General features: G+C 41.9%; 1 protein-coding gene across 1 annotated transcript in view; it reads left to right on the plus strand.

The window, feature by feature from the left end:
• SORCS3 (sortilin related VPS10 domain containing receptor 3) overlaps nucleotides 1-25,943 on the plus strand; it is a 315,097-nt gene that overhangs the window by 270,301 nt on the left and 18,853 nt on the right. The window contains exons 15-20 of the mRNA XM_069796927.1: nucleotides 3,736-3,853; nucleotides 5,405-5,538; nucleotides 9,805-9,918; nucleotides 11,400-11,571; nucleotides 19,023-19,209; nucleotides 22,209-22,342. Coding sequence (XP_069653028.1) covers nucleotides 3,736-3,853; nucleotides 5,405-5,538; nucleotides 9,805-9,918; nucleotides 11,400-11,571; nucleotides 19,023-19,209; nucleotides 22,209-22,342 — 859 coding nt within the window. The remainder of the gene's footprint in view (nucleotides 1-3,735; nucleotides 3,854-5,404; nucleotides 5,539-9,804; nucleotides 9,919-11,399; nucleotides 11,572-19,022; nucleotides 19,210-22,208; nucleotides 22,343-25,943) is intronic.

Consider the following 25,943-nt stretch of genomic DNA (forward strand, 5'->3'; position numbering starts at 1 on the left):
GGTTTGTTTAGCCCATTTTTAATTCCACAAAAGAAGAGGGTTTTTGTCACTTTTCAAGGAAAGGTGTTTGACAGTCCGGTGGAGCCCCACAGATAACGTAGCACTCTTTTCCGTTCCTTATGCTTGCTTACTCTCATAGAAGTTTCAAATGCACAACAGACTCATCTTAAAATGTAACATAACCTTCATCGTGTTGGCTCGTCAATCAAAAAGTGCTCTAGGTGTCGGGGTTGCATTTATTATTGGTGAGCAGTACTCGCAGGGTCTGATTGCTTGCTAGCTTCTCTGCATAGGAGTAGCTCTTATCTCTGAAGGCTGCACTGCAATGGTTGATCAGGCTTAAGAAGCTTTTTATTAGGAAGGCGGGGGGAAGTTACTACTTTAGGAATCAGGTGACCCAGAACCATCTCTGCAGCACAGAGAAAAACATCCCTCTGTTCACATTCCTCTAATTACATTTAGTGTAGTATTGTTTCCATCTAAATTATAGCAATTATATACAAAGATCTTCTTTGAAATCATTTAATTAAAGAGGAGCTAATGCTCTGTGCTTGTGGAATGCTAATATATTGCCTTCCACTTAGGAAACTTTGGTTTTTTCCATTAATTATCATTATCATGGAAAAATTTCAATGACAGAGGGATTTTTGGCTTATTTTAATAGATTTAAAAATCAAGTTGTTCTGGTGATTTTTGTAAAGCACCACGAAGCCTTTTGATGTCTTTCTGGACAGTTAGCTAAGGGTCAGTCTGAGGAACAACATTTTCCTTGAGATGCATTGGCTGCTAAAGTGTTTGATTTCTCCAGCCCTGTTATCTTCAGGGTTCAGACAAGTGTTTGTGTTTGATTATGTTCTCTCCTCCTCTTGCTGTTTTCTGTGTATTAAACACCCAGGTCAAATCCTGAACTGGTATAAATCTGCTGGACTAAATGATTTCTGCCTGCTGAGTTGCTGCTTTGCAGGAATGACATTTCAGTCATACATCGCATCCAGGACAAACAAGATTCATGGGAGAGCTGCCCAGCTGTGCAGTAGTACCATGACCAGACATGCACTCTGTAAGAGTATGTGCTGAAAGCAGTTGTGGTGTAAGAGCTGGTGGGGTTTACTCAGTACCAAGGGAAAGTGTGGAGGGGAACTGGAGTTAGAACTCCTACTTGAGTACAGCTTCAGAGGGCTTCTGCATAGCCCCTCTGTGCTATTTCCCATTCCTCCCTTCTCCCTCCTTCTCCCAACAAGTGCCCTGGCACCCCATATTGCTATGGTTTCTGTGGGTTGGTCTTGGTCCAGGATGTGCCTTCTGTGTTGAGGAACAGGAATTGCAGTTTCTTCTGTAGCTTTGCCTGAATGCTGTGCTGTTTTGTATCGCTAATACCCCACAATTAGGGCTACACTAAGAAATGTTCTGAAGAGTGAGCAACAATCTACCTAATAAATCCATTCCATCACACAAGTCCTTCCCCACCTACTCATTTCTAACCCATGTATGCATTTATCACAGGTTCTTATCGTATTGTATCCTCTCCCCTTCTTATCGGCTTCTTGGAGCTTGCCTCTGCGAGGCAGAACTTGGATATAGAAAGGTGTCCACAGCAAACCCACGACTCCGGGCTTTCAGATCTCCCCCCGCCGCCCCCTTTCTCTTCCTGATACCCATGAGCTGAGACAGGTCTAAATGGGAGAACACGACTGATTCCTGGATGGTCTCTGTTTCATGAAAAACGGCACAATGCAGAGGAGTTTTGGTGCAGTCTACAAGAGGAGTCGTTTGGGCAGTGAGGGGAGAGCAAAGCCAACAACCCTGTGTGATGACAGTGTAAATTAAGATGAACTAGAGTAAGAATGCCAGCACACTGGGGACACAGCAGGATCTGGATTGCAGATAGTGCTTGGAAACTCAATAGAAGTTTTCTCTTTTGTTTCTCTTTCGCTTTCATAGGGAAATTTGTAAATCATCTGTCTCCTCCTTTCTTTTTTAGTCTGGAATAATTAAAACAACAAAAACTTTAATCTCATAAGTGGCTTGGGTAAAAATGTAGGTTAGTGAAAGATTTGGTATAATAAACCCCCATTCTTTCTCTGTCCTCTAAATCTCGCAATAGGGGTGATACAATGACATTTCATAAGTGTCAGAAAAGATTTGAGATTCAGTACGTACAGAATTTTTAAAATCTGGAACTTGTATTTTAGATGAGGTTTTAGTTTCTTTTATATATTCAAGATAGCCAAGAAGTTGGCATGTTATAATGACAAATCAACTACATTGTTGTTGGTTTTTTGTTGTTTATGTGTACTGAGATGTTCCTCCTGCCAATAAGAAGCTGTAGTTTTGTTCATGACTTTTGAAGTCTGGTCACCCATCCTAATCTCCTCCTATTACACACCTCTTTGGAAATCCAGCTGCAGTTGATTGAAAAGCTGCTCCTTACTGAGAAAATCACAGCTGGCCAAGGGAATAGGCTGTTACTTGATCAAAAACTGAACACCCCACAGCACTCATGCAATGTTTCTGAATGGATGGAGTCTTTTGTCTGGGTACCTGGTGTTATTTATTAATTAAACAATGTTTTTGCTATGATTTTGCTTGCTTTGGTGAAGGTGTGAGTTTCCAACATGTAGACTCCCTTAGTATTTGTGGTGATGGTATTTGCTGATGTGTACCATCAGTGCTCATTGTTGCTTTGGTCCTTCCCTTCCAGACACTTAACCAAGCACATAGCTTTCTCTGCACGTGAAGGAGGGCCATATAGTTGGAATGGCATTTAGAAAGACTTGTGTTCAACAGCTAGCTCTGCTGCCAACGTTCTGGTCCAAGCTTGTGGAGAAGCCTCTGGTGCTATTCAATTTTGTATGATCTTTTTCATCATCCCAATTGTAACAGATCTGTGCCTCAGTTTTAAATTACAGCCTGAGTCCTTCTGCTATTTTTTGAGGGCTGACCCTTCAGCTCCAGCTGCTCCTGTATACTGCCTTACTCAGTACAAGCCCTGTGTTGCCCTGGAGTTGCATGGGAAAATGTGTGATTTTCATCCTGAAAATTAACTTATCACTTATTACTTAGCTAGATGAACGATGGAGTGTGATCAGTGACTGTTGATAATGAGTGACCTGCTCAGAAGAATTAAGAAAAAACTCTGCTGATAGCCTTACAGTGGTGATCGTTTATAATTCTACTTCTAGTAGCTGCAGTCAGCATTAAACAGGTGGAAGGGATGCTGCCGTCTTTGCAGGTCGCTTACCTACAGTCCATATCCCAAATATGTTATTTCAGGTGTTTCTTTTACAATTCATTAAGTAGTAAGTTTGTGCAACACAAAAGTTCAGCAGTAAAGAAACTGAGTCAGCTAAGAAAGGCTTGATTTTGAGACAACCAAACCCATATATTCATCAGAATAACTCGCTTGACATTAGACACATTACTTTCTAGTCTGGTTGTTTATTGTTCTTGAGTGATACCTCACTGTCTGTATTAGACTTGGGCCCATTGTGCTAAGTACTAGAGGCACGGAAGACCTTCCAACACAGTCTGTAGAAGGGGTCAGGAAAAGGATAAAAAATCCTAGGATGTTACAGGAACAAGAAAATGTTATTCGTGACTGAATAGCATTTTCTGGCATCAAGCTCCAAGACTGTGTATTAGTTTCTGCAGCTGAGATTCATGAGAAATTATTTGCTTAATGGAAGCATATGTCTGGCTGACTCTGACTTTTTCTTTTTTCTCTTCCATGCTCAGAGTTTTTGGGCACTTCAGTCTCCGTTCTGAATGGCAGCTGGTCAAGGTGGACTACAAGTCTGTCTTCAGCCGAAGGTGTAACAAAGATGACTACCAAACCTGGCATCTGCACAATCAGGTATTCCCAGTGTGTAGGGAGGGGATGATGGGAGTTCCTTTTCCCATATTCTGTGTTGCCAGGTAGGAATGTACTTGTTCTTTTCAGCAGAGCATATGGATTTTTTGCATCCATCAAGTCACAGTTCTAACCTGTTCATGCTTTACTTCCCCTGAAGCGTGTGCATGAATAAACACAGGACTGGTCTTCTCCGGGCAAGTTAGGGAGATTGTTAACTTCTCTTTGTATGAAAATATTCCATTGCACCAGCTGGATGTTTTTGCCCTCAGTGCTCAGGGCAATGTAAAACCTCACCTTGTGACTGAATTGTAGGAGACACTGAACTCTTTGTAGCTCTGTCAGTGACTCATGAAAATAATTTTCTCTTACTTTGTCTCTATTTTCCCTACTCAAAAATGAAAATAAAAACATTTATTCATCCTGCAGGTCCTGCAGGTGTCTGTAAAACTCTGGGGAGCCCTTGAATAAAAGACACCAGAGAAGACCAAATTATTTCATTCTATTCAAAGATACATTGCTTTTCATACACTCTGGCTTATTTTCATGCTGGATATATTTAGGTCCTGAAGCCACTAGAACTGAGAGAGCTCAATACCCTCTGAAGATTACTTATGGGTTACTGGCCACCAGTATGATGTCCCACTCCCTGCAGGGCAACATAACTAGAACCAGAACTATTGGCTGTGATATTCCTGAATGAAATCCATGAATTAGAAATGAGCATTAATTTGGCAAGGATGTATTGGATAACTGAAGTCATAGAATTGAATAAATGAAAATAATTTAAATGAAACAAAAGCAAGGACATGTGTGTAACCAGGCAGCCATCTTGGGAATCACTGTTAATGGGAAAGAGAAGTATTTCAATTAGGTATTGTCTTTTTTTCTTACTTCTATGCAGACAAATTATTTCTGCATCAGAGAAAATTCTGTTTATAGCAACCCACCTAAATGTCAAACGTTTATTTTACATTAGCTACTCCCAGTAGTGCTCTTGGAAACCTTTGTGTTCAAAAAGCCCAGTATAACACACCATCAAAATTATTTGAGGTCTATGACAAAGCCAGGTCTATCGAGGAAAGAGGAGGGGAGCCAGGAGTCCTGGGTTCCACACCTAGATTTTGTCCCTGCCCCGGGTTTCAGGCTTGGGCACTTCTTCCCATAGCAGATTTCATCTGACATACGGAAGAAACCCTGGACTACATCCACATTGCCTTTTCAGGATAATTCGTAGGACTAGATACATTGGTGGATGCCTTCTGATGTATGGCATAAGTGGGTGTGATGCCTTAGGCACCCAGACATTTTGGGCACATTGTCATTAGCATCCCAACTCAGTGCTGAACACACTGCTCTCCCGGGTCCTCCCAAGGTGGCTTTTGAGTTTGCAAAGCCACAAAAGGGAGCTAGACTCTTAGCTCCCGACTGTCCCAGTGGTAATTGCTTGCTTTCATTGGCTTTTGTGTCTTTTGACAAAATGCTCCATTTAGGCCCCAGCTGCCGCTACAACTCCCTGTTTTTCTTTCTCCTCTTGTTCCCTGGCTGCTGAAGGGGGAGCCTTGTGTCATGGGAGAGAGGAAGATCTATAAAAAACGCAAGCCTGGAGCCCAGTGTTCCCTAGGTCGGGACTATTCCAAAACTGTGGTGTCTGAACCATGTGTCTGTGGTCAAGGGGACTTTGAGTGGTGAGTATGTGGCTCTGGGGACTTTTGCAGGGACTGTGTTTGTAGCATTGTCAGTGACTCCGCTACCACCCAGACAGAAAACCTTGCAGAGAAACTGGGTCTCATGCCGCTTTGTGGCTGTGATCGTACCATATAGCATAGACATGATCCCCATACCTGTTGTGTGAAGGAGGTGTTCCCTTCATCTGTGGGAGAGATTTGTTAATCTCCATGAGAAATCCAAGACTGGAATTCAAAAGCAGAAAATTGCAAGTACTAATTGACATTTTTTTGTCCATCATTCTAGAAGAGTGACAGCCATGACTCTTCTCTGGTCCAAAGGATGGCCCTTACAGGAGAAAGAGGGAATTTCTCTGTCCTCACTTCCAAGGTCATTGAATACCTAGGGAGCAAGCTAGCAAAACACGCACATTTTTATCATTATTCCTTTGACTTCCGGGGAAGCATTTGTTGCTTTTTAGCAATGTTTTATTGAGAAATTTCTGAAAGGGCTTCTGTGACATGACTGTACAGCCCACCCTTGTCAGATGTACCTACTTGTTTTGCATAAATATTGGTGTTTCTAATTTAATGAGGCCCTAATTTCCAGCTTTAAGGTCACTTTGAAAGCAGCTTAAAAATTAAACAGGGAAAAAATGAACCACTGCTTGATATTGTTTGACAATCAGGGATAGGAGATGGAAGAATGCATAACAGTCAGAAGCTCTGCACAAGGAATTCCTACAGGGAACCTGTGATAGGCAATGTTTCAAAGATTTAAGACTGTCAATAGCTGTGATGTTTGAGCTTAAATGATCAGAACTTCATTTAAATGGAGTTCAGAATAGCCTGAAAGCAGATCAGCTGAGAAAACATTTTCATTTTTATAGTAAGTTATCAGGATCAATGTCTGATTTGGGATCAGTGTGATTCCTGAAAACTTCACTTACCTTTGAATCCTTCCTGAAAAGGTGTGAGGCATGAGATCTGCACACTTATTTGGACTTAGGCCAGCTGAGACTCACAATTCTTTTTAGAACATGGACACACTGAAATGCAGCAAAAATGAATAAAAAATATAGAACAAAGTGTTTTCTTGAATATTGGAGTAGGTTGGCTCTAAGAGAGAGGTTCAGGGATATAGAACAGAGATTTTCATCTTATCTGGGTGGATGTTTAATTTGTTCCTAATGCCAAAATTACGTCTGAGACTCCTTAGCTTGACTCAGGAGATCTTTCCCCTTTGTTCTCATCATGGGAACTTGCAGGATGAACAAACTATCTTGCCCTGCAGTATCTGCCCTTGGCATTGGCGTATGCCTCTGAGCTGCTGAACCAAGCACCAATCTCGGGAGATGCTTATGAATTTGCGCTTTTTTTTTTTTCCTTTTCCTTTTTTTTTTTTCCCCAGCTTTGTGCCTCACCAGCTTTCTATTTTCACAGTGAAGCTTGTCTTTTCTAAGCTGTAAGTGGAAAGCTGTGGTAGCTAAATTGGCCTTAAGTGCTGTTCTGCCTTAAAAAGGGTCTGCATCAGAATGCACCTTTTCAATCAATCGACGTGTTCCTTGCACACGTTCAGTATCATTTTTGCTTAACTTTCCCATTACCATGAGAGAATATTGCTGTTAACCTTGTCAGTCCTGCAGAGGAAATGCAGTTAGAGGACAGCAAGGTGGCTTTTGTTTCAAACTCTGCGCTGCCAACACGATTGTCAACTGGCTTCCAATTGCAGAATTGTTATAGCTGGTGATGGAGAATCAGAAGAACCAGCTTGAGTTTAAGGGTGAGTTTTGATGCTAGTCTGCGGGGCTGACTGGAAGAAGGTGTGGGGCAATCAGTTCAAAGAAAATACTAGTGGTGCTGGAAATGGGGCACCAAGCTTGATTATCTTAAAAGTGATTTTCAGAGAGGAAGGGTGGACTCATCTTCTCTGACTTGTGACTTCTAAAGGATGAGACAGGTACTTAGTCAGTGGCAAGATACAGGTTATTCTAGAATATGATTCATCTGCCTTCTTTTGGATGTCAGTATGAGAAGGGGAGGTGCTGAGAAGTGCCTTTGCTCTCAGCTGACTAGAAGAACGCTCTAGGCAGGGAGCTCATGGGGATACGTCCCCACTGTAGGTATCTACAGTTGGAAGGACAGCTCCTACTCTTTCCCTTGGTGCTTTTGAAAACGAAAGACGTCCACCCAGCCTTTTCTGGCTGGGTTCACAATTGCCAGTTGTTCCTGGAAGCACTGACTGGCCTGTCTCTTGTGTGTGAACTGAGCAGGTCTTGTGGAGTGTCAGGGAAAGGAGGAGCGCCTGCAGCTGGGGTTGTGTGAGTATACTGACCAGCAGGTCCCAACAGACAGGCCCTCTGCTTCCCCAGTAATTAGGTTTGGAGGCTGGTTCTGGTCACAGAGCATCCCCCGCTACTAGGTGTGATGGCGCCTGCCTTCGAGAGCTGTGCAGACAGGACAAATGACGGCAGGAGCCCTACAGCACAAGCTGGGAGGGCTGTGCTCCCTCCCATTTGGTCACAACGCCCTTGCCCCTGTCTGCCTCATGTTGCAGTGCTATCTGTTTCCTGCTGTTAGATATAAGGCTGATATGAATTTCAGGGGCATAAATCATGATCCAGGGCCCCAGTTCAACAAATCCTCATGAGTCAAGATCAGGGGTGACTCCTGCAAACCCTCGTAGTCATTTCCAAAAGCAAGCCCTGGCCTTTTTCTGACAGAGAGAATGGCAGAAGGAATTCAGAATTGTTATTAAAGTGCTCGCTGATCTTTCTTTTCCCTCCTCCTGCTTCTTTATTTACTCTGTCAAGATAGCTTTCCTGAGAAAGACAGCGCAGCAGCTGGACTTGATTATTTCCTTAACTTATGCAAACCCTGGGGCTTATGAGAAGGAAGGTGGGCAGCATGCGAGGTTTTAATATACATTTACCAGAAGTTAATGAACAAGCACAGAACCTTGAGGGCATACAGCAATGTTGTCTTTAATTTTATTAAATATTTATGCAGCTCTTTTCTTCTTTGGGGCAAAGTACAGCTCCTCCTGAATATTTTTAATTACCAAGTCACTGCTAGGCATTTTTGACTGTGCAGGTCGGACCCACTGAGAATGATTAAATTGAATGTTGAGAAAAAGAGCATTAGGGAATCTCCGAACCTTTTAAAGTAGCTTGCAGAATTTTTGCCCTCCAAAAAAGGAACAGTAGCAGCCTGGGTCACTGGGGACATAGCACAATTTTGTCTCACCAAAGCTCTTCCTAGAGACTTTCTGTTGGCAGTTCAGACTCTTGAGTAGGGGAAGGATAAAACTCAGTGTCCTAAAGGGCACAGAGAGCTTTCAAGGCAGTGGTTTCTGTAGTGTTTGTGTTTCCACAGAGGTTTAGTTTGTTGGCATTTGTTAACCTGCTTCAGGCAAAAATCCAGAGTCTCTTTTTATTTGCCCTTTGAATCCAGCCTGGCAATGAAGGCTATGCATAGAAACCTGATCCAGAGCCTATTAAAACTTATGGAAAGCTTTGAATTAATCCTATTGCTTCATCATTGTACTGGCATGCAAAGGCAGCTGTAAAAAGAAGTCTTGCATGTGGTTGTGTACCGTTGCACTCTTTGGTGGTCCAAGGAAGCATCAATACCCTGGATTACCTTCCTCATGTGACACAATACCATGTAATCCTTAGACTACCAAGTCGGCTGTGTTGTTTTAGTTTAGCGTTGGAAACACATTGGCAATATTTTTCTTTCAGGCCAGTCATAGCTCAGTCAGAGAGCAGAGAGGCCGTTAACAAACATAAATATACATACCTTGGCTAGTTGTTCAGGAAGTGCTCCTAGTGTTTTATATTCCAAACTGCTTCATTGGAAAAAAGCGACATTAGATCTTGGAATTAGTCTGGTTTGTTCTGAAAGCAAAGACTGCAAAAAGCAAGCAAACCAAATGAACCTAACAAGTGAAATTATTTGAGGTTAATAGGAAAAGACATTAACAATTCAATTTTCTTTCTGAATCTCTGCCCATTTTTTGTTACCAAATGAAACCCAAGTCCTCCAGTACTCTGCAAGGTTGTTAGTTCTGGTGTTGTCAGGTATCACCTACCTTCTGTGAACTGTGTTCCTGCCTCTCAAACTAACCAAGCACTTTGTTTCTGGATAAGCCCAATCCGTGATGTTGTGCCATCCAGCAGAGACCCACCAACACACACGTGCTTTGGGGAACAAAAACATCACCTAAAACTGTGAGCTAAATCTAGTGAATGGGTACAGTGATGCACTCATGACTTATCTCTGTAGTGACTATGGATATGAGAGGCACAGCAACAACCAATGCGTCCCAGCCTTCTGGTTCAGCCCGTCCTCCCTGTCCAAGGATTGCAGCATTGGTCAAAGCTACTTGAACAGCACTGGGTAAGTGAATCTCTCTGGTTTTGGTGACCTTGCAGTAGACAAGAGAACCTGGATGGTTCTTTTTTCTCTGCATCCCACCTGGCTCTTTTCCAGTCTTATTCGTGAGGTAATGTTTGCAGCAGCATCTGTATGGAACATTGCCTCATTCCTTAGAGACAGGGAGAAGCACATTAACATAAGTGACATGTAGATATTGTATTGCTATCAAGTGATGTATGATCCCCAGAGCCTAGACTTGGAGCTCCCCTTTGCTGCAAAATTAAAACACGAATCAAGAAGGTCTATCTGAGAGACACCTGAACATTTAAAAGGACGGGTTCAAGGTATTTCACACCGTTTTTCATTGAACTCCTTCCTATCTTACAGACCCTATTTATACAGCTTCTGGCAAGGCTCAAATGAGCAATTTTTAGCCTCTTTTTTTTTTTCCCCTCTGCCATTTTCACTTTGTATATACAATGCCTTGCGATTTCAGACAAGCTACATATGCTGGTTTCTTTTGGTTTTACCCAGAACAGATGGCAAGTGTTGGTTTATTATGGTAGTATCGCTTTGCAAATGCTATTCTGTCATTTGGGAGATACTCTGAAACTCTGGTTGCACTGGCTGGTGCAAAATTGTGATGTTACTTCTCAGGCAGTGCAGGCCCTGAAGACTTTGCAAGGCTGCTTCCAAGTCCTGGGTCCTGCATGCTTGATTGTTATGACAGGGTTGTTCATGGCTGGTTGATGCGAGTGGCTGAACAAAGTGAGGGGCTGCTGGGAGTCTGAAGCCACTTAACTTCGGAGACCCCCTTTCAGCTGAAAGGTTTCTATAAGTATGGAATATAATTACAGGAGCCCTGGCCAGTATGATTGCTTGTAGCCTTCTTCACAGAGAGGAAGAAGAAAATAGTTGGGGTCTGTGTCTTCTTAACCAATCTTGTATTTTTACTGTGAAATTACTAGAAAGCGTTAATCCCCCTCAACAACACTGGGAATAACCAAGTGTCTTGCTAGTTAGCTAACCTCTCCCAAGAAGAGCCAAGAGAAAAACCCATTCCTTGAATCATTTTAAAATTGGACTGGACAAAGCTCTTGGCGGATCATTCCAAGGGCCTTCTAGCAGAGTAGAGGCAGACAAAGATGTAATAAAATCATAACTAAAAAGCTGGGATGCAGGGTGCAGTCCTGCAGGCATGGGGAGTTGAAGGAGTTCTCTGCCTTTTAGCAGTGAAGAGTAATTCACCTCCACAATGTGTGTCTGTTCTCAGCGATACTGCTGAAAATCTCTGGAGAAGGTTGGATTGTGATTTGTTTGGCTTTCTCCAATGTAATAAAGCATTAGGTTCCTTTGATTCTTCCTTTCAGTGAGGGAACCATGCAGGCAGTTAGCCTTTGAAAAAACACATACATTAATATGGAGAAACAAAACAAAAACAAAACAAAGAAACTTTTCCGCCCACCGCTTGAGCCCAATCTCCTTTTGTTACTGTTCCCCAGGTACCGAAGGATTGTGTCTAACAACTGCACAGATGGCTTGCAAGAGAAGTACATGGCCAAGATGGAGAAATGCCCTGGAAAAGCACCTCGGGGACTGCACATCCTCACTACTGATGGAAAGTTGGTCACGGAGCAGGGGCACAATGCCACCTTCATCATCCTTATGGAAGAGGTGTGTTAGTGGTCTCAGCAAAGCTTTCACTGCATGGCAGGACTGGTATTCTTTTCCTTCACCTGTCAGGCCGCTGAGAGGAAAATAGTGATCAGGTGGTGTCATGAAATGATGAACACCTGAGATTTAGGATAATTAATGGAAGATGGCTATATATGAAACATCCAAAGAAATCATATTGGGTCAAGCCAGGGGAGTATTTGGCTGGTTATCTTGTCTATCAGTGATGATGAAACCAATGCTGAAGCAAGATAGATCTGGCCAAAAATATATTTCCCCACTAGTTTCTTGCTGCCTCCAGTGAACTGCAGTTTATGGAGTTTGTGAGTCAGAAACGGTGTCTCTATGCCTAATAATTCTGTTTCTGGGATGAAAAGCTTTAGCTGAAGCTTTGCTGGGAAAGGTTAAGAACAGTAGGAAACATTTTCAGACTCATGGGGAGCAGTGAAGGACATTATTGTTTTGCAGTAGGAATTGAACCTCCTCAAACCACCTCTATGCTCCTCAGCCCATATCTATTTTATTTATTTATTAGTACGATTCCCTCTGTAGCCAACAGTAATGTAAGTGATATCAGGCCATGATGGTGCCTGAAGCATCAAATATTGAGGCACTTCTGGTGATCTCTCTGAGCCAGGTACCCCTCTGTTTAGCCAACATGTATGGTGCAGCCTGTGTCACCAAGGCTTGTGGCTCACTGGAGGGTTGGATAGCTAAGGAAGGCACTTGGTATGTATTCAGGCTGACATGAGGGTTTTTCAAATGATCTTATGCCTCTTCTGGTCTGTGATTTGATTTGGTGTTTAGGGGTATATGTGACTGCACCACAAAAACCCTGTTGTGTTTGCAGCTGCTGCATTCCCCTGCTGGCTTCTGGCTGCCCATGGAAGGTGTCATTGGAGGTCCAGCAGTGATTTTCCCACAATGGATTGTGTTACATCTGTTTTCTGGTTAAACAGAAGGGTCAACTCACAATGTCACTTCTAACATCTTTGGGTATCTCAGGAGGGGCAGTTAGAGAGTGAGGTGGTGTTGGAGAACCACAACTACATTTTGTCATCTACTCTGTCCTGTGTACTTCATTTTGGGACAGTACCTGGAGGCAGCTGGGAGCCAGACACATCATGGTCACGAACATAAGAATAACACACCAGGACAGACTAGATGCCTGTCTCCTAAGTATCCTGCTCTGACAACAAGCATCATTAGGTCTCTGGGGAAATCATATTAGAAACAGTGCAAGCCTAGTGTTCCTTCCCCTCCCAGTCCCAGGAGTAGCCTGCATTGGCAACTTAGACCTTCAAGAATGCAAGAAGCTGTTGTAAATCTGAGCATACTGCCATGGACAAGTTTTTTCTCTTGATACCCTGTTATTTTTTTTTAAACACACACACTTCTATTAATTTAAATTCTTTTACAGTAACTACATGTTTCATTGGGACCACACTAATCTGACAGGGCCTCTTCACATACTTCCTCAGAGGTTCATGCATGCTCTGCTTTTATACAAAGTGGATTTCTTGTCTACCTGGCTGATTCTTTTATATTCTGCAGACTTGACATGGTAAGACGATTTGTATAGACACTCTGAGTGGGAGTTCAGAAAAGAACAGACATAATCTAAAAATTAGGAATCTAGTAGTAATTTATTAAGGAACTCAAGCGGAACTGCTGCACACAAAGAATGATAAACAGATGGGGAATAAGGCAGCTGAAGAGTGGAGTCTTTACAAGGCTTTAGAGATTGAACCGGCAGCTGAATAAATATGTGAGGACGTTCACTCTACATCCTTTGTTGAAAAATAAGGGTAGTTAGAAAAACATTTCATCGACACAATTTTTTTTCTAAGGGAAAGGGATTTCCAAGAACATGTCTTTGTGGGTGAACAGTTTATTCCACAGAGAGTTGTGTGTTGAGTTTGTTTCTTAAAAGAATAGACATTTTAAGAGGAGAAAAAAAAAAAACCCCAACACTGAGATTTTGGGCAAAAGTACCCCAGTCTTTCAGTGTGAACCTGAGACAAATTGTTATCAAACTATTCCGTGTTAGTTGGAAGAAATAATTTCTGTAGAAGTCTTAATTATTACATACATTGCTGTCACACAGTTTCATTCCTGTCTCCTTCCACCTTCTCTGGTCAGTCTGTTTCCTGGTGCGTTGTTTTTCACCTATGTCTACATTCACTTTCTGAGCCAAACAGCAGTCTGACAAGCCCTCCTATTGATACATCTGTGTGGTCTCCATTCAGCCTTCCTACTGTTTCAGACTAACCCTGATTATCAACTTTGTGATTAGCCATCAGTTCCTTTCTACCTTCTAGTACACACCCTCAATATATTGGTGTGACTGACCCTTACGCTGTCCAATGGTAAATGAAGACTTTATCATAGTTAATTGAAAACTAATTTTCTCAGGATTTACAGATTTAGCTTTAGTAATATTTTTCACAGTGGTAATTCAGAATATGTGCATGATGCAGAACAACTGATGATTTTGCTGTGTTTTTAGAAATAAGGGGCTGGACTGTGATTTAGACTGTATATACGTGCAGGGGAACATAGGGAAATAAGCACCTTTTTTTACCTTTTTTTAATCCAAGTTTGAGCACAAAGAAATAATAGACTGCCAAATTGCTGTTGTATGGAGTTGTGTTCTAAACCAGATCTATGAATCTGTTTTTGCACCTGACCTTTTCCGTTCATCCCCAGCTCCCCTCTGAACGGTACATAAACTCCCCTCAAGCCTAAATGGTTGTTTATGTGGCAGCTCCAGTTACTGAACAGTTCTGTTCACTTCTCTTCTGTTTATGCCATCTCACAGCTTCACTCTTTCAGTAATTACAAGGTGATGGCGAGGCTTTGTAACAGGGTTGTAATTGCAGTGAGCTGAGAAGGCAAGCAGTGACTATTCAAAGAACAAGCCTGAGCAAGTATTGGAGCTCTGCACGTCTGTTAGAAGATTGCTAAACCGTGTTTATAGAAAGAGATAGCTACATCCATGTCATGTTCTTATGCAAGCAATTTGAGACCTTCATTAGAAGAATAAAAATACATTGTGTATGTACACTCCAGTCCCCCCTGCCCCAAGCATATGTTGGATGAAATGTAGCCCTCCTGAAATCAGTGGGAGTTTGGCACTTAACTTCAGAAGGCCGAAATTTCAACCACTGTTCTGTCTCTGCAGTTTTTGTCACTTTGCTAGTGTGGCTTCCAGGCAGGAAAGCTGTCCCAGGCTAGTCCTGATGGGGAGATGACTTTGAATGGCTGTTCCATGGCAATACTCCTCTCCACCCCATTCCACTACCCTTTGCCTGCTCACTGATTTCAGTACACAGAGCTCCAGTCTTTACGACAGCCACTAGCTCATTCCCTTTTGGTAGTTTACGAGGCTTAAAGCAATAAAACATGCCTTTTGAATATATATGGAGAGCAATGACTTTTTTTTTTCCATTTGAAATGCCTCCACTTCATTTCTATTTTAATTTACATTCATAAACTCCACAGTATCTGACATCATGTGTGGGGCTAGCACACTTGTTTTAGTATTTTATATACTGGATACAGAGGTATGGAATGGAGAAAGAAAACATTAGTGTGATGGGCAGGCTTTGCATTGAAGACCCAACTCTCATAATTGGGTAGAAAGATCATCTGCTACTGTTTAGTCATGAAAAATCTGTTCATGCTTCTCCACTTCAAACCTTCTCATTTAAGATAGAATCATATTGGAGAAGCAAGGAGGAAATAGAAAAGAATTGTAAGGCATGAGGGAGGAGCTGCCATGATGGGTGCAAGAGGTTTCAGCCTGAGGTAACCAGTGATAAATCCATCCCAGATCAATTTTTTATCCTCTGTTCACTGTTTTCCATGAGAGAAGAACTTGTGGTCTTAGTACATTCCCTTGAGAAGTGATTCTGAAAGGTTTAACAAGCTGTGGGAGCCTTTCTATCAAATAACTGAATCTCCCAAGAGTGTAATTTTGCCCCTGCTAGAGAATTTTTCAGTGTGACTTAAAAAACTCTCTGTCAAAAGGATGTTATTGGTTACTCAATATTATAGATAGGTTTAGTGTCACTACCACTTCTAGTCCTTTACGTTCTCTTGTTGGTTTATACCGTATTTTTAATGTCCTGGTAGGACAGAAGTGAAAATGGTGCCCTGATCAAGTCAATAGACAAAACTCCCCTGGCTCCTGTGGAATAGGAATGATGGAGCAAGAAATGAGAGCGATCTAACATATTGTCCTGGTTTATAACCAAATATCCTTATTTCAAAAACTACATGTAATAACCCTAATTATATGGGTGTGTACCTGAAGACTCCAAGTATACACTCAAGGCAAATTTTCATCTGAAAAATACCCTTCCTACACACTGATTAGTTAATTCAGGCGTAGCCTATCAGGAAGATAAAGTCTGTGGGGCATGCTGCTGTCCTGCTTATCTGCACAGGGGACCTGCTTTGGTGTAGTCTGGCTTCTTGTCTGTGCTCCCAGGTTTCCATCCAAAGGACAAGATCAGGTGCATTTTCAGGACTGAGACCAGTAGCAGAACACAGCATCCTGCCTGTGTCAGTGCCATGATTGCCACTTACACAGGGCTCATGGCAACTGCCAGTGACACAGCAGCTCCCGTGAATTTGGAGTTAGCGGGAGGCAAGAACTGGGGCCTCTTGCCTTTCATAGATGTTTCTATCTCTGCAGGAGCCTTTGTGGTGCACCTTTGGTCTCAGTTGCTGATCATTTGGGTTAGAACAGCCTGTGAGCTATTTAATCCTGATTTAAGGACCTCTTTCTCCATGATCCAGCCAATATTCTGCCTTTATCCTGACTGTCCCGGGATGATAAGAAGTCATGATCCAAAATGTCCCAAAATGCTATGTATGAATATGTTTGGACCATATGAAAAAACACTTAAGGATGTGATGTTCATAGTCAGAATTTAGGCTGCAAGCCATGTGTTTTGCCGCACACAGGTAAACTTGGAAACGGCTGCTCAGAGAAAAGCTGGTGTTGTCAACTCTAAAACTTTTAGGGACTGTCACAGGTGTGGTTGTCCCAAGCAACCTTTTCCCTTTGTCTGATCTGTACAGTTTTTCTAGTAAGTCATGGTTTGTTTTGTGCAATACCTGGCCCAGAGGCTTTAGTGAAATCCATGAGTTCAGTGGTCTTTTTCAGTGAGCCCGGTAGATGTAGGACCCTGCAGGATTTGAGCTGGCTGTGAAGGGATTGGAGGTACATCAGAACTGGCTGTGAGTTACATGGTTGCTTCCCTCCCTTAGATCAGTATGTACTGGGACTGCACATTAGCTTTGATTCTGACCCTGTGCATTTACAGCTATAATGGGGTTTATGAGATGGCCATGAAATACTTCTGAATTTCCTATTTAAAAACAAACAAACAAACAAAAAACCAAACCAAAACCCAGTTAAATTTAGGAGCAGGGATTTTTTGATTTTTTTTTTTTTTAACTTTGGAATCTCACTCTTATCCTCAATATATCTGGGGATTGGTTTCAGTTTTGGGCTGCAAAAGGTGGTGGTATCTTCTTCACCCATAGTGAATACAGTGGAGACCTTTCATTAAAGGAAATTACTTGGGCCAACACATCTTATATATATGTAGAAAGGTACAGAGATTTAATCTGAGGTGTAGTTTATTTCAGTTTAGTGAAATCACTGCAGTGGGCTTTAGCTCTGTTTAAACTAACCTTGTTTCGTGTTACTTTTAGTCAGCTGGGGACAAGTATAAAGTAAGGCTCCAAAAACCTGAAATAACAGACATTTCTGTAGTTCAACTACAGTAGTTTAAAGCATGATTTAAATTAAAACAGTGCAGCTGCTGCCTCTACACAATTCCTGCAATGCTGGAATCTCTCGTCTGTTGTTCCATCCTTCGTTTAATAGCTGTCATTGACAGTAAACCTAGAAGGGATTTTCTCATCATCTACTTCATTCTTCTGTGTATCCAGCCTCTATCTCTGTGTTGACTGACATTAGACAAAAACTGTCAGTCCTTGGTGTGGGACTCAACCTGTATAAATTCAGCCATCCTGAAGTTACATGTCTAGCTGAAACTAGTCATCTAGACTCTCTATCATCAGGGTACAGGGGTGGATATTTGCAGAAGATGATTCATGTCACCTGTCTCAGTTATCTTAGGATGGGATGTGTTGGTTTCTTGCTGTCTTTCTCTCTCTTTCTCTGATGTTGTGGTTTAACCCCAGCCAGCAACTAAGCACCACGCAGCAGCTCACTCACTCCCCCCTCAGTGGGATGGGAGAGAAAATCGGTAAAAGAAGTAAAACTCGTGGGTTGAGATAAGAATGGTTTAAGAGAATATAAAAAGAAGAAACTAATAATGATAACACTAATAAAATGACAGTTTTATTGTCATATAGTAATATGACATGTAATGTCATGTAATAATAAAAGGATTGGAATGTACAAATGATGCACAGTGCAATTGCTCACCACCCACCGATTGACACCCAGTTAGTCCCTGAGCGGCGATCCCCCACCCCCACTCCCCCCAGTTCCTATACTAGATGGGACGTCCCATGGTATGGAATACACCGTTGGCCAGTTTGGGTCAGGTGCCCTGGCTGTGTCCTGTGCCGACTTCTTGTGCCCCTCCAGCTTTCTCACTGGCTGGGCGTGAGAAGCTGAAAAATCCTTGACTTTAGTCTAAACACTACTTAGCAACAACTGAAAACATCAGCGTTATCAACATTCTTCACATACTGAACTCAAAACATAGCACTGTACCAGCTACTAGGAAGACAATTAACTCTATCCCAGCTGAAACCAGGACAGCCGACTATAGAGGAAGCCTGGAAAACTAGCTTAGACTAGACTTAGAGCTTCTCAGTGACTAGGTTCTGTTTCTTTGGAATGTATTGAAAAGCTACTTCAACCATTGTCCTGTCTCCAGAGTATTCCTGATGCTCCCATGTGCACATGGGAATTGCTCTCCAATTAGCATCTAGCCTGCCATCAGTGTAGTACCTCCCATCTCACTGCCTCTGATGGAGTTCCTTGCTGGACACCACCCATTCAATGAAAGGCTGTGCAAAGCCCTCCCTGGTCACTTCAGTGACACATAACCCCCAACCATGCATTGCATTAGATGATTCAAATATGGGCCCCTTGATACATGCCCATTTGGCACTCCGCAGCACTCTGCCCTTCCAAAGTCTCTAAACCCAAGTTGGGGGAATAACATCTCTTTACATGTGTAAATGTTCAGCTATTCTAAGCATTGCTTGTATATAATTACCCAGCATTGATTTGAGTCTGGCCACTTTGGGGACTGACAAAACAAAGCTAGGCTTTTTTGGTAAAGTTACAAGTTTGTGTCCATGCTAATGAAATGGAACTGAAGAGTGGGATGGAGGGTAATATAAATCACTCTTATCAGCCCAGTTGCCTAATTCAACCTTCTCTGTTGCAGGGCGATCTCCAAAGAACAAACATTCAGCTTGATTTTGGAGACGGCATTGCAGTATCCTATGCTAATTTCAGCCCTGTTGAGGATGGCATCCGGCATGTGTATAAGAGTGCTGGAATCTTTCAGGTGACAGCATATGCAGAGAACAGCCTGGGCTCTGACACTGCTGTCCTCTTACTGCATGTGGTCTGTAAGTACTTCCAGCTGCTAGATTCCTTGGGTGAAAACCCGACCTCACTGAAAATTCGTGCAACTTCAGTGGGGCCTAAGAATACATGCAATCCCACCCACATACGCAGCTCACGCTGTTCCAAAGGCTTGGACTTTTAGACACTCTTCTGTCTTGTTAAGTAAACTTATTGAATGAAGAGAAAGGGAAGTTCCTTTTAACACAAATATATTTGCAGTCTTCACAGATACAGAGAAAAGTTTGAAAATGTTTCTCAGGCTTTCTGAAAGGGTCAAACACCAAACAGCACATGAAATAAAGTCCAAATGTGTGTTTTCAGTACACTTCTAATACCAAGAGGTTTAGATTAATCTACTAAATTTTGAGTCAGTTATTCAGGATTTGGGAGTTTACAGTGCTTATTAAATAAAAGCAAAGCAGTATGCTGAGCATACTTCCTGGGATATGAATGTACTGAGGGCTAATGTGCTACTTTTCATATTTCTTGTGTTTGACATGCATCCCTGACTTTTCCCTCCTGTTTGGTAATCAATGCAATTTCTCTCCACTTGGCACATGAGCAGACTCAAATATAGAGCCCCCAGCTGGCTTTCTCAAAGCCACAGGAGAGAGCAGAGGGTGTGGAATGCAGGATGACACCAGGAAGATCCTAGTTCTTTGTCCTGCTCTCAGACTACTAGATCTCCTGGGCAGAGAGCTCCGTCTGTGTTCAGATGTACCTCATTGGTTTTGTCCCTAATGGTGTTCACAGCCATGTGTGTCTTTTCCCTTAGCCTTTCAGAATGTCTTCTAGCCTGTCTATCTTGAGCTTTTCTGCTGGAAGAAAATCAGAAATTTCTAAAACTCAAGAACTTTTTTCTTCTTTTTAATTTCAAGCTCCCTGTGTGAAGGAATAAATGTTCCTTGAAGCTTTTATTATGCTCATAATTCCCTCAAAGTCAATCATGGCTGCATTTAACAACCTGTTATTAGAGCATTAACTGTTTTTTCCTTCACCTTGGGCCATTAGCTGACAAAAGTGATGGTTACCTGGTAATAACAAGCAGCTTTGTATGGATTATCTGATTTTTCTCATAGGAGCTGCTTTTTCATGGTGAGGATTTTAGACTAGAATGCAACGAGCGGCAGTTGCTTGGCCTGGTTGTGCTACTCTACTGTTTTCTTCCTCAGCCTCTCAGATCTGTCCGTTGACTTTTATAGTGTTCTTAGGTGGCCAACTTATTATCATTATCTCTAGGGAAATATTTTGCAAGCATTTACATTCATGCTAACACTGAAATAAGATGATACCTCAGTGCTAGACTTTTAATATATTTGGATGTACTAGTCAGTATAGGAGGTTTGACCTTGAAGCTCAAATGTACAGACAAAACCGCTTGCTATATATATCACTCTTATTATACAATCTGTCTGGTGCTGGGATCCTGTACTGAAAAAAAAAAAGGAGAAAGAAGCTCCTTGGCCTCAAGCAACAGTAGTTTTCTACCCTGCAGCTTTATCAGTGGTCAGTCAACTTTTCACCTTTCTGGAATCTGCTGTCAAGCTGCTCATCTCTTCATTTAAAGGAAGTGAAGATTTAATGTTTTTCCTCTTGCATGCACTGTCACAAAATATTTGTGGGAACCTGCTGTTCTTGGGAACCCAGAGTACTTGCTATGGGCAGAGTTCAGGAGTGACTTGCTGGTAGAGACCCCTTGGGAAAGGGAGGAAAAAAAAAAAAAAAGAACAAGTTTTAAGGAGCCAAAAGCAAGAATAGTGTCCCATTGTGCTCGGAGCTGTATGTTCTGGTGGTAAAAGAACAGCCCTTACTCTCCAATATCCTTGTAATTCAAGCAGGTGGAGAAGTGATTAATGTCCCCATTTCATGCTTGAAGAGAGGAGAGGTAACACAAGAAGATTGTCTTAGTTAAAATCAGCAAATTTCCTGCTTCCCAGAATTAATGTCTTATCAAAGAAAAATCTCACTTCTTTCTTATTTGATCCTTTCCTTTTCATGGTGATAGTCTATCGGCTTGCTGTGTTTTAAAAGGTACCATCCAGAAAGACTCAGTAACACTGTCTGATGTGCAGCAGTTATCAGCTGAAATTCGGTACCAGTAAAAACAAAAAATTAAACAAGAAGGAAAACAATGGAGATAGCAAAAACTTTAAACAAACTAGCAAACAAAACCTCAGTACATTTTGCACATGTTTTTTCTGGAGAGGGCCTGGCTTCATAATTCTGTACTTCATGCACTGGACTCATTCTGGACATTTGCATTTATTAGACACAACTTTGCATTAATACTTAGTTATTTTTTATATCTTTCAGAAACAAGTTCTTCTGACAGTTAAATGCCTTGGTATGCTAATGCGCACACCTTTCAAGTAGTTCCTGACTTTTTGTTTATGGTAACTGACTCCCCAAAGACTTCTCAAGGTCAGGTCAAAGTGAAAAAGATACCAAGGATTTCCAAAATTATGAATCTTTCTTTTGGAGGTCTTCTAAAAACCTGTGCATTTAATCAAGTCATAAATGCCTCATGTATAATCAGATTTAAGCCATCTAGGCTAAAACGATTTCCCCACAAATCTTAGTAGCTCAGTGGATATATTCTCAAGAAAACACCTTCATTCTCTCATGTCCTATCCCTCAAGCTTCCGATAGCAGCTTGCCCTACCCAGTGCAAAGCCAGTTCATTATTCTCCCTCAAACTGCATTTAAAAAAATTTTCTAAACATAGTGCTGACCCTGTCTGAAATTAGCACTGTGGAAAATGTGCATTTCTGGCTCCCCTAGAATTAAGAGTGAGGAAAAAAAAAAAAAGATTTTATGTTTATTAATCTGGTATTTTTTTCCGTCGCTTATTGACTGCTGAAATTAAGTTGTATTGCTATAGTAGAGTCTCACTGCTGACGTAAGACATTCAATTTATTTAAAGGAAAGATCCCTGCTGTTCACAACCGTGCAGGGAGGATTTAACTCAAAGCCTCTAATAATGAGCTCTCACTTCCCACAGGTCCGGTGGAGCACGTCCATCTGAGTGTCCCCTTTGTCGCCATCAGAAATAAGGACGTCAACATTACTGCAGTAGTTTGGCCCAGCCAGGCAGGCACACTTACCTACTTCTGGTGGTTTGGTAACAGCACCAAGGTACAGCTGCCCTTTGGTTCATTTTTACTTCCTAAGCTTGCTGCACCAGAGAGGGAGCTCTCTCAGCCCTGATAAAAACCTCTTGCCTTTGCTTGTTTTGTGTTTTAGTTTTTTCCTTATCTGAAAAGGGTTGTCATTATCTGAACTTCAACCTTCGTGAGTTTATTTCCTCCTGTCTAGTGTTGTTCTTAGGAGTCATTACTTTTTTACATCTGGTTGTTATCAGCCCTACTGAGCTTTGAAGACCACTGTTATTACCAGCGTTCACTTGCAACTTAACTGAATTATATACCACTATATATGGGATAATACTGCCTTTCAAGTGTTTAAAAACTGCTGGTGTTCAAATAACCGGGGGGGTTTCCATTACATACCAGTTTGCAGTATATAATGCTGGATTCCAATACAATACTTTAAAGCTGTTGGTGTTCAAATAACCAGTTGTATCTAGAACTTCAAGCTACGCTCTCAATGAATTGCTTGTGTCTGTCTGTGACTATTATTCACAGTCTTGGATACATTAGAGAGGGAGATGAGACTTTGTAGTGAATTTTCAAATGATTGGCAAAATTTTTTTTAAAGAGCTCTTTTATTAATAATTAAAGTAAGTGAAACTACAAGTTGTGGTCACGCTTTCAAATGGAGAGAGCAGGACTGCTTATTAGCTACAGTTTTTATTGTCGGCTTTAGGAGTGAGACAGCTGACACAGGCACTATCCTCCGTTATTACAGTTGTGAAACGTACAGCTGATGATTTTGCAATGTAGTATCTGCTGTTATTTACAAAAGCAGTTTAAGTCACATCATTGTCTACATTATTGAGTTGCAGTTGAAGGTGTGCACTGAGGTGAGATCGCAGTAGAAAAAAGTGGGGATTTTACATGAAATATGGAACTTGAGATAAAAAATAGCAGGCACACCAAGTATTTTATTTTCTCTCTGACAAAGCTGCTTATGTTTTAACCTCTTACCCTCGCTACCAACAGTAGCAGGAGAAATAAAAACAGTAAATGCTGGTTCTACTGGGATTTTACATCAAATTAGGAAGCTTACTGTAAGAGCTCACCTATTTTTGTGGAAGCATAATTGAGACACCAGAAGAGCTCAGGAACAAAACTCACTTACTATAACTTGGCAAGTTGCTGTGCCCTAGCTGAGCTGTGGCAACCACCCACATACACACATCCAGTCCATGACAAGTACCAGGTAATTCCACATAGTTTATACTGCATTGAAAGAGAGGGATGCAAAATCACCTTACAGTTCAGATATTTTTGGCTCAGTGCTAGCACATGGACAGCCATTAAAGTAGATCTGAGAAAATATAGGTACTGGTAACTTGATCATCTGCTTAAGCCTTCCAGTGTACCCAGGTGTCAGAGTTTTCCTGCCATTGTTTTTGTCCTTAGTATAGAAGTTAGTTCTGAATAGGGCCTTAAAAAAGATTTTTTGAAATAGAAAGTAATCTAGAAAAGGTAGAGCAAAGCAGTGATGTTTGCTGAAGAATTCCATGTAGCTCTTATGCATCTGAGTTGTAAATATGATCTGTTATCTGTTTTATCATCTAGCTTAAATTTCAGACCCATAGGCAACACAGTACAAGCAGATATGGGTGTGTTTGGGATGGTTGCTTTGGACATAGCTGGACATGGAGCAGCTGATCCTTGTGATACCTTGGAGTGATTGTACATGTTGCTGAAATATGTTGAGGTGTCGAGTGGTGTAGACGGTGCCGATTACCCGTGGCCCAATCAAAGACCCAGAGCACCTTTCATTCTTTGCAAAGCATTATCTCCAGCTACATCATGAAATGTCCTTCAACTTCAACTCTGACAGAAGTATGGCAAAGGATATATCGACATGACAGCAGCAGCCACCATTTTTTTTCAGGACAACAATCTGCATCACACCAAAGTTCCTTCTGGGATGTTTAATGTACATGTCAGATCCTTCTCTGGGCCCGCTCATGGGCAAACTGTGGTGCTCTAAGTACAGGTGGAAGATGGGGACGCTGATTTGTGTGTGGATTAAAGGATGAGGTGTGTGTAATATTGTGCATAGTGACTGGTATTGTTAGGTGATATATTCTAGTTCCATGCCGAGGGATTGCAACTTCTTTTCCTGTTCAGCCCATCGGCATCCCAAGCAGAACCAGATGTGTCTTGTGTCACTGTGCAGTCTCACTAAGGTACTCTCTGTGCTGCTGCACAGGTGAATGTTGTCTTACACTCATACGACCTGGCTGAGGCTCTTCTGTTGCCCTCCCCACCCTGCTGGAACCATTGTACTGAATTTCTACTGTGCTAATTTTTGTAGTATACCCAAAGGCCAATTTGCTTGGATTAACACAGGTCCAGTTTAATAAATGTGTCCAGCTGTCTAATAGGTTTGAGCAAATGAACCTTAAAGTACTTGATTTAATTTAGAGTTATTTTCCAGGTCTTGGTGCTTGAATTAAAATTAAGGAGTTGGCTGAATGTTAAAACTCCATGATGGAGGTGAAATCATCCATGATAATGGAATGTCCAGCATGCACACATACAAAAAGGAAAAATTGTAATTTTAAAGGCCAGATTGGTTCCTCTTACCTGCCTTTGCACAGAATCACAACCTGTAACCTCCAGGAATCACTGCAGTTTGATATAGGCCCATTCTGCTTGTCCAGGATGTGTGTATTTCTAAGTATATGTTAGCTAGGACTTCAGGGCTAGCACAAGCTGGCACAGGCTGGCACCCTTGCTGACTTGGTCTGAGAGTCCCATGTGATCAAGCCATTATTTTTTTTTTTTCCTAGTGCTTTTTCAGCTCATGGATCAGGGGAACAAAGGAAGGTGGCATTCTGCAGGAAGGGAAATGTGTTTGCCAGTCTGGCCTATGCCAGTGGAAATTTTGATTTGGCTGTGAAAATGGCATATATGGCCACTGTTGTGAAATGCAGGCAGGTTGACAGTCTGATGGGATGAAGCGCAAGAGCTGGAAGGTGAATGTTTAGGGGTTTCCCTCTGGAAACAAACTGGCAGTGTAGTGAGGGGACAATAGCAACGGTACAATGGCTTCCTCTGTGCTCTTAGCCCTCTGTGTGCTTTTGCAATGGAGGCTAGTATCACTACTTCCATTTTAATGGTTTAATCTAAACCAAGAGATTTATCTATAGACCAGCTGTCAGATCAATGGCACTGCGAAGGCTACACCTTTGATTTTCAATACACAAATCTATTTTCCCGAATATGGTGCACTTTTCTCATCTAGGTGCGCATCAGTGTGAGAGTTTGTGGTGCTATCAAGGACATTTTTGTTTGAGAAGGTGCAGATAAAGTCAGCCTTCTCTGCTAGGGCTCTGAGCTGGCTAAATTCAGGTCAACTTTACTCTGGAAATCATTCGGTCACATTCAGACAGCATTGCCAGCAGGTATTATGCCATGCTTTCATCCTTCTTAGCATGATTTGCCAGCTTATGGTTGGAGCTAGCTTACAGACTCAAAGCACGGACAGGGCAATGCTGGGTGCCCTCACTCTGACCTGAGCAGAGTTGCTCTGAGATAGATAGATGGGTTTGTGCTCATAAGAGCAAGGGCTGGCCCTGAATCTGAACAATACGCCT

This window comes from Haliaeetus albicilla, chromosome 11, assembly GCF_947461875.1.
Source record: "Haliaeetus albicilla chromosome 11, bHalAlb1.1, whole genome shotgun sequence".
Classification (NCBI taxonomy): Eukaryota; Metazoa; Chordata; class Aves; order Accipitriformes; family Accipitridae; genus Haliaeetus; species Haliaeetus albicilla.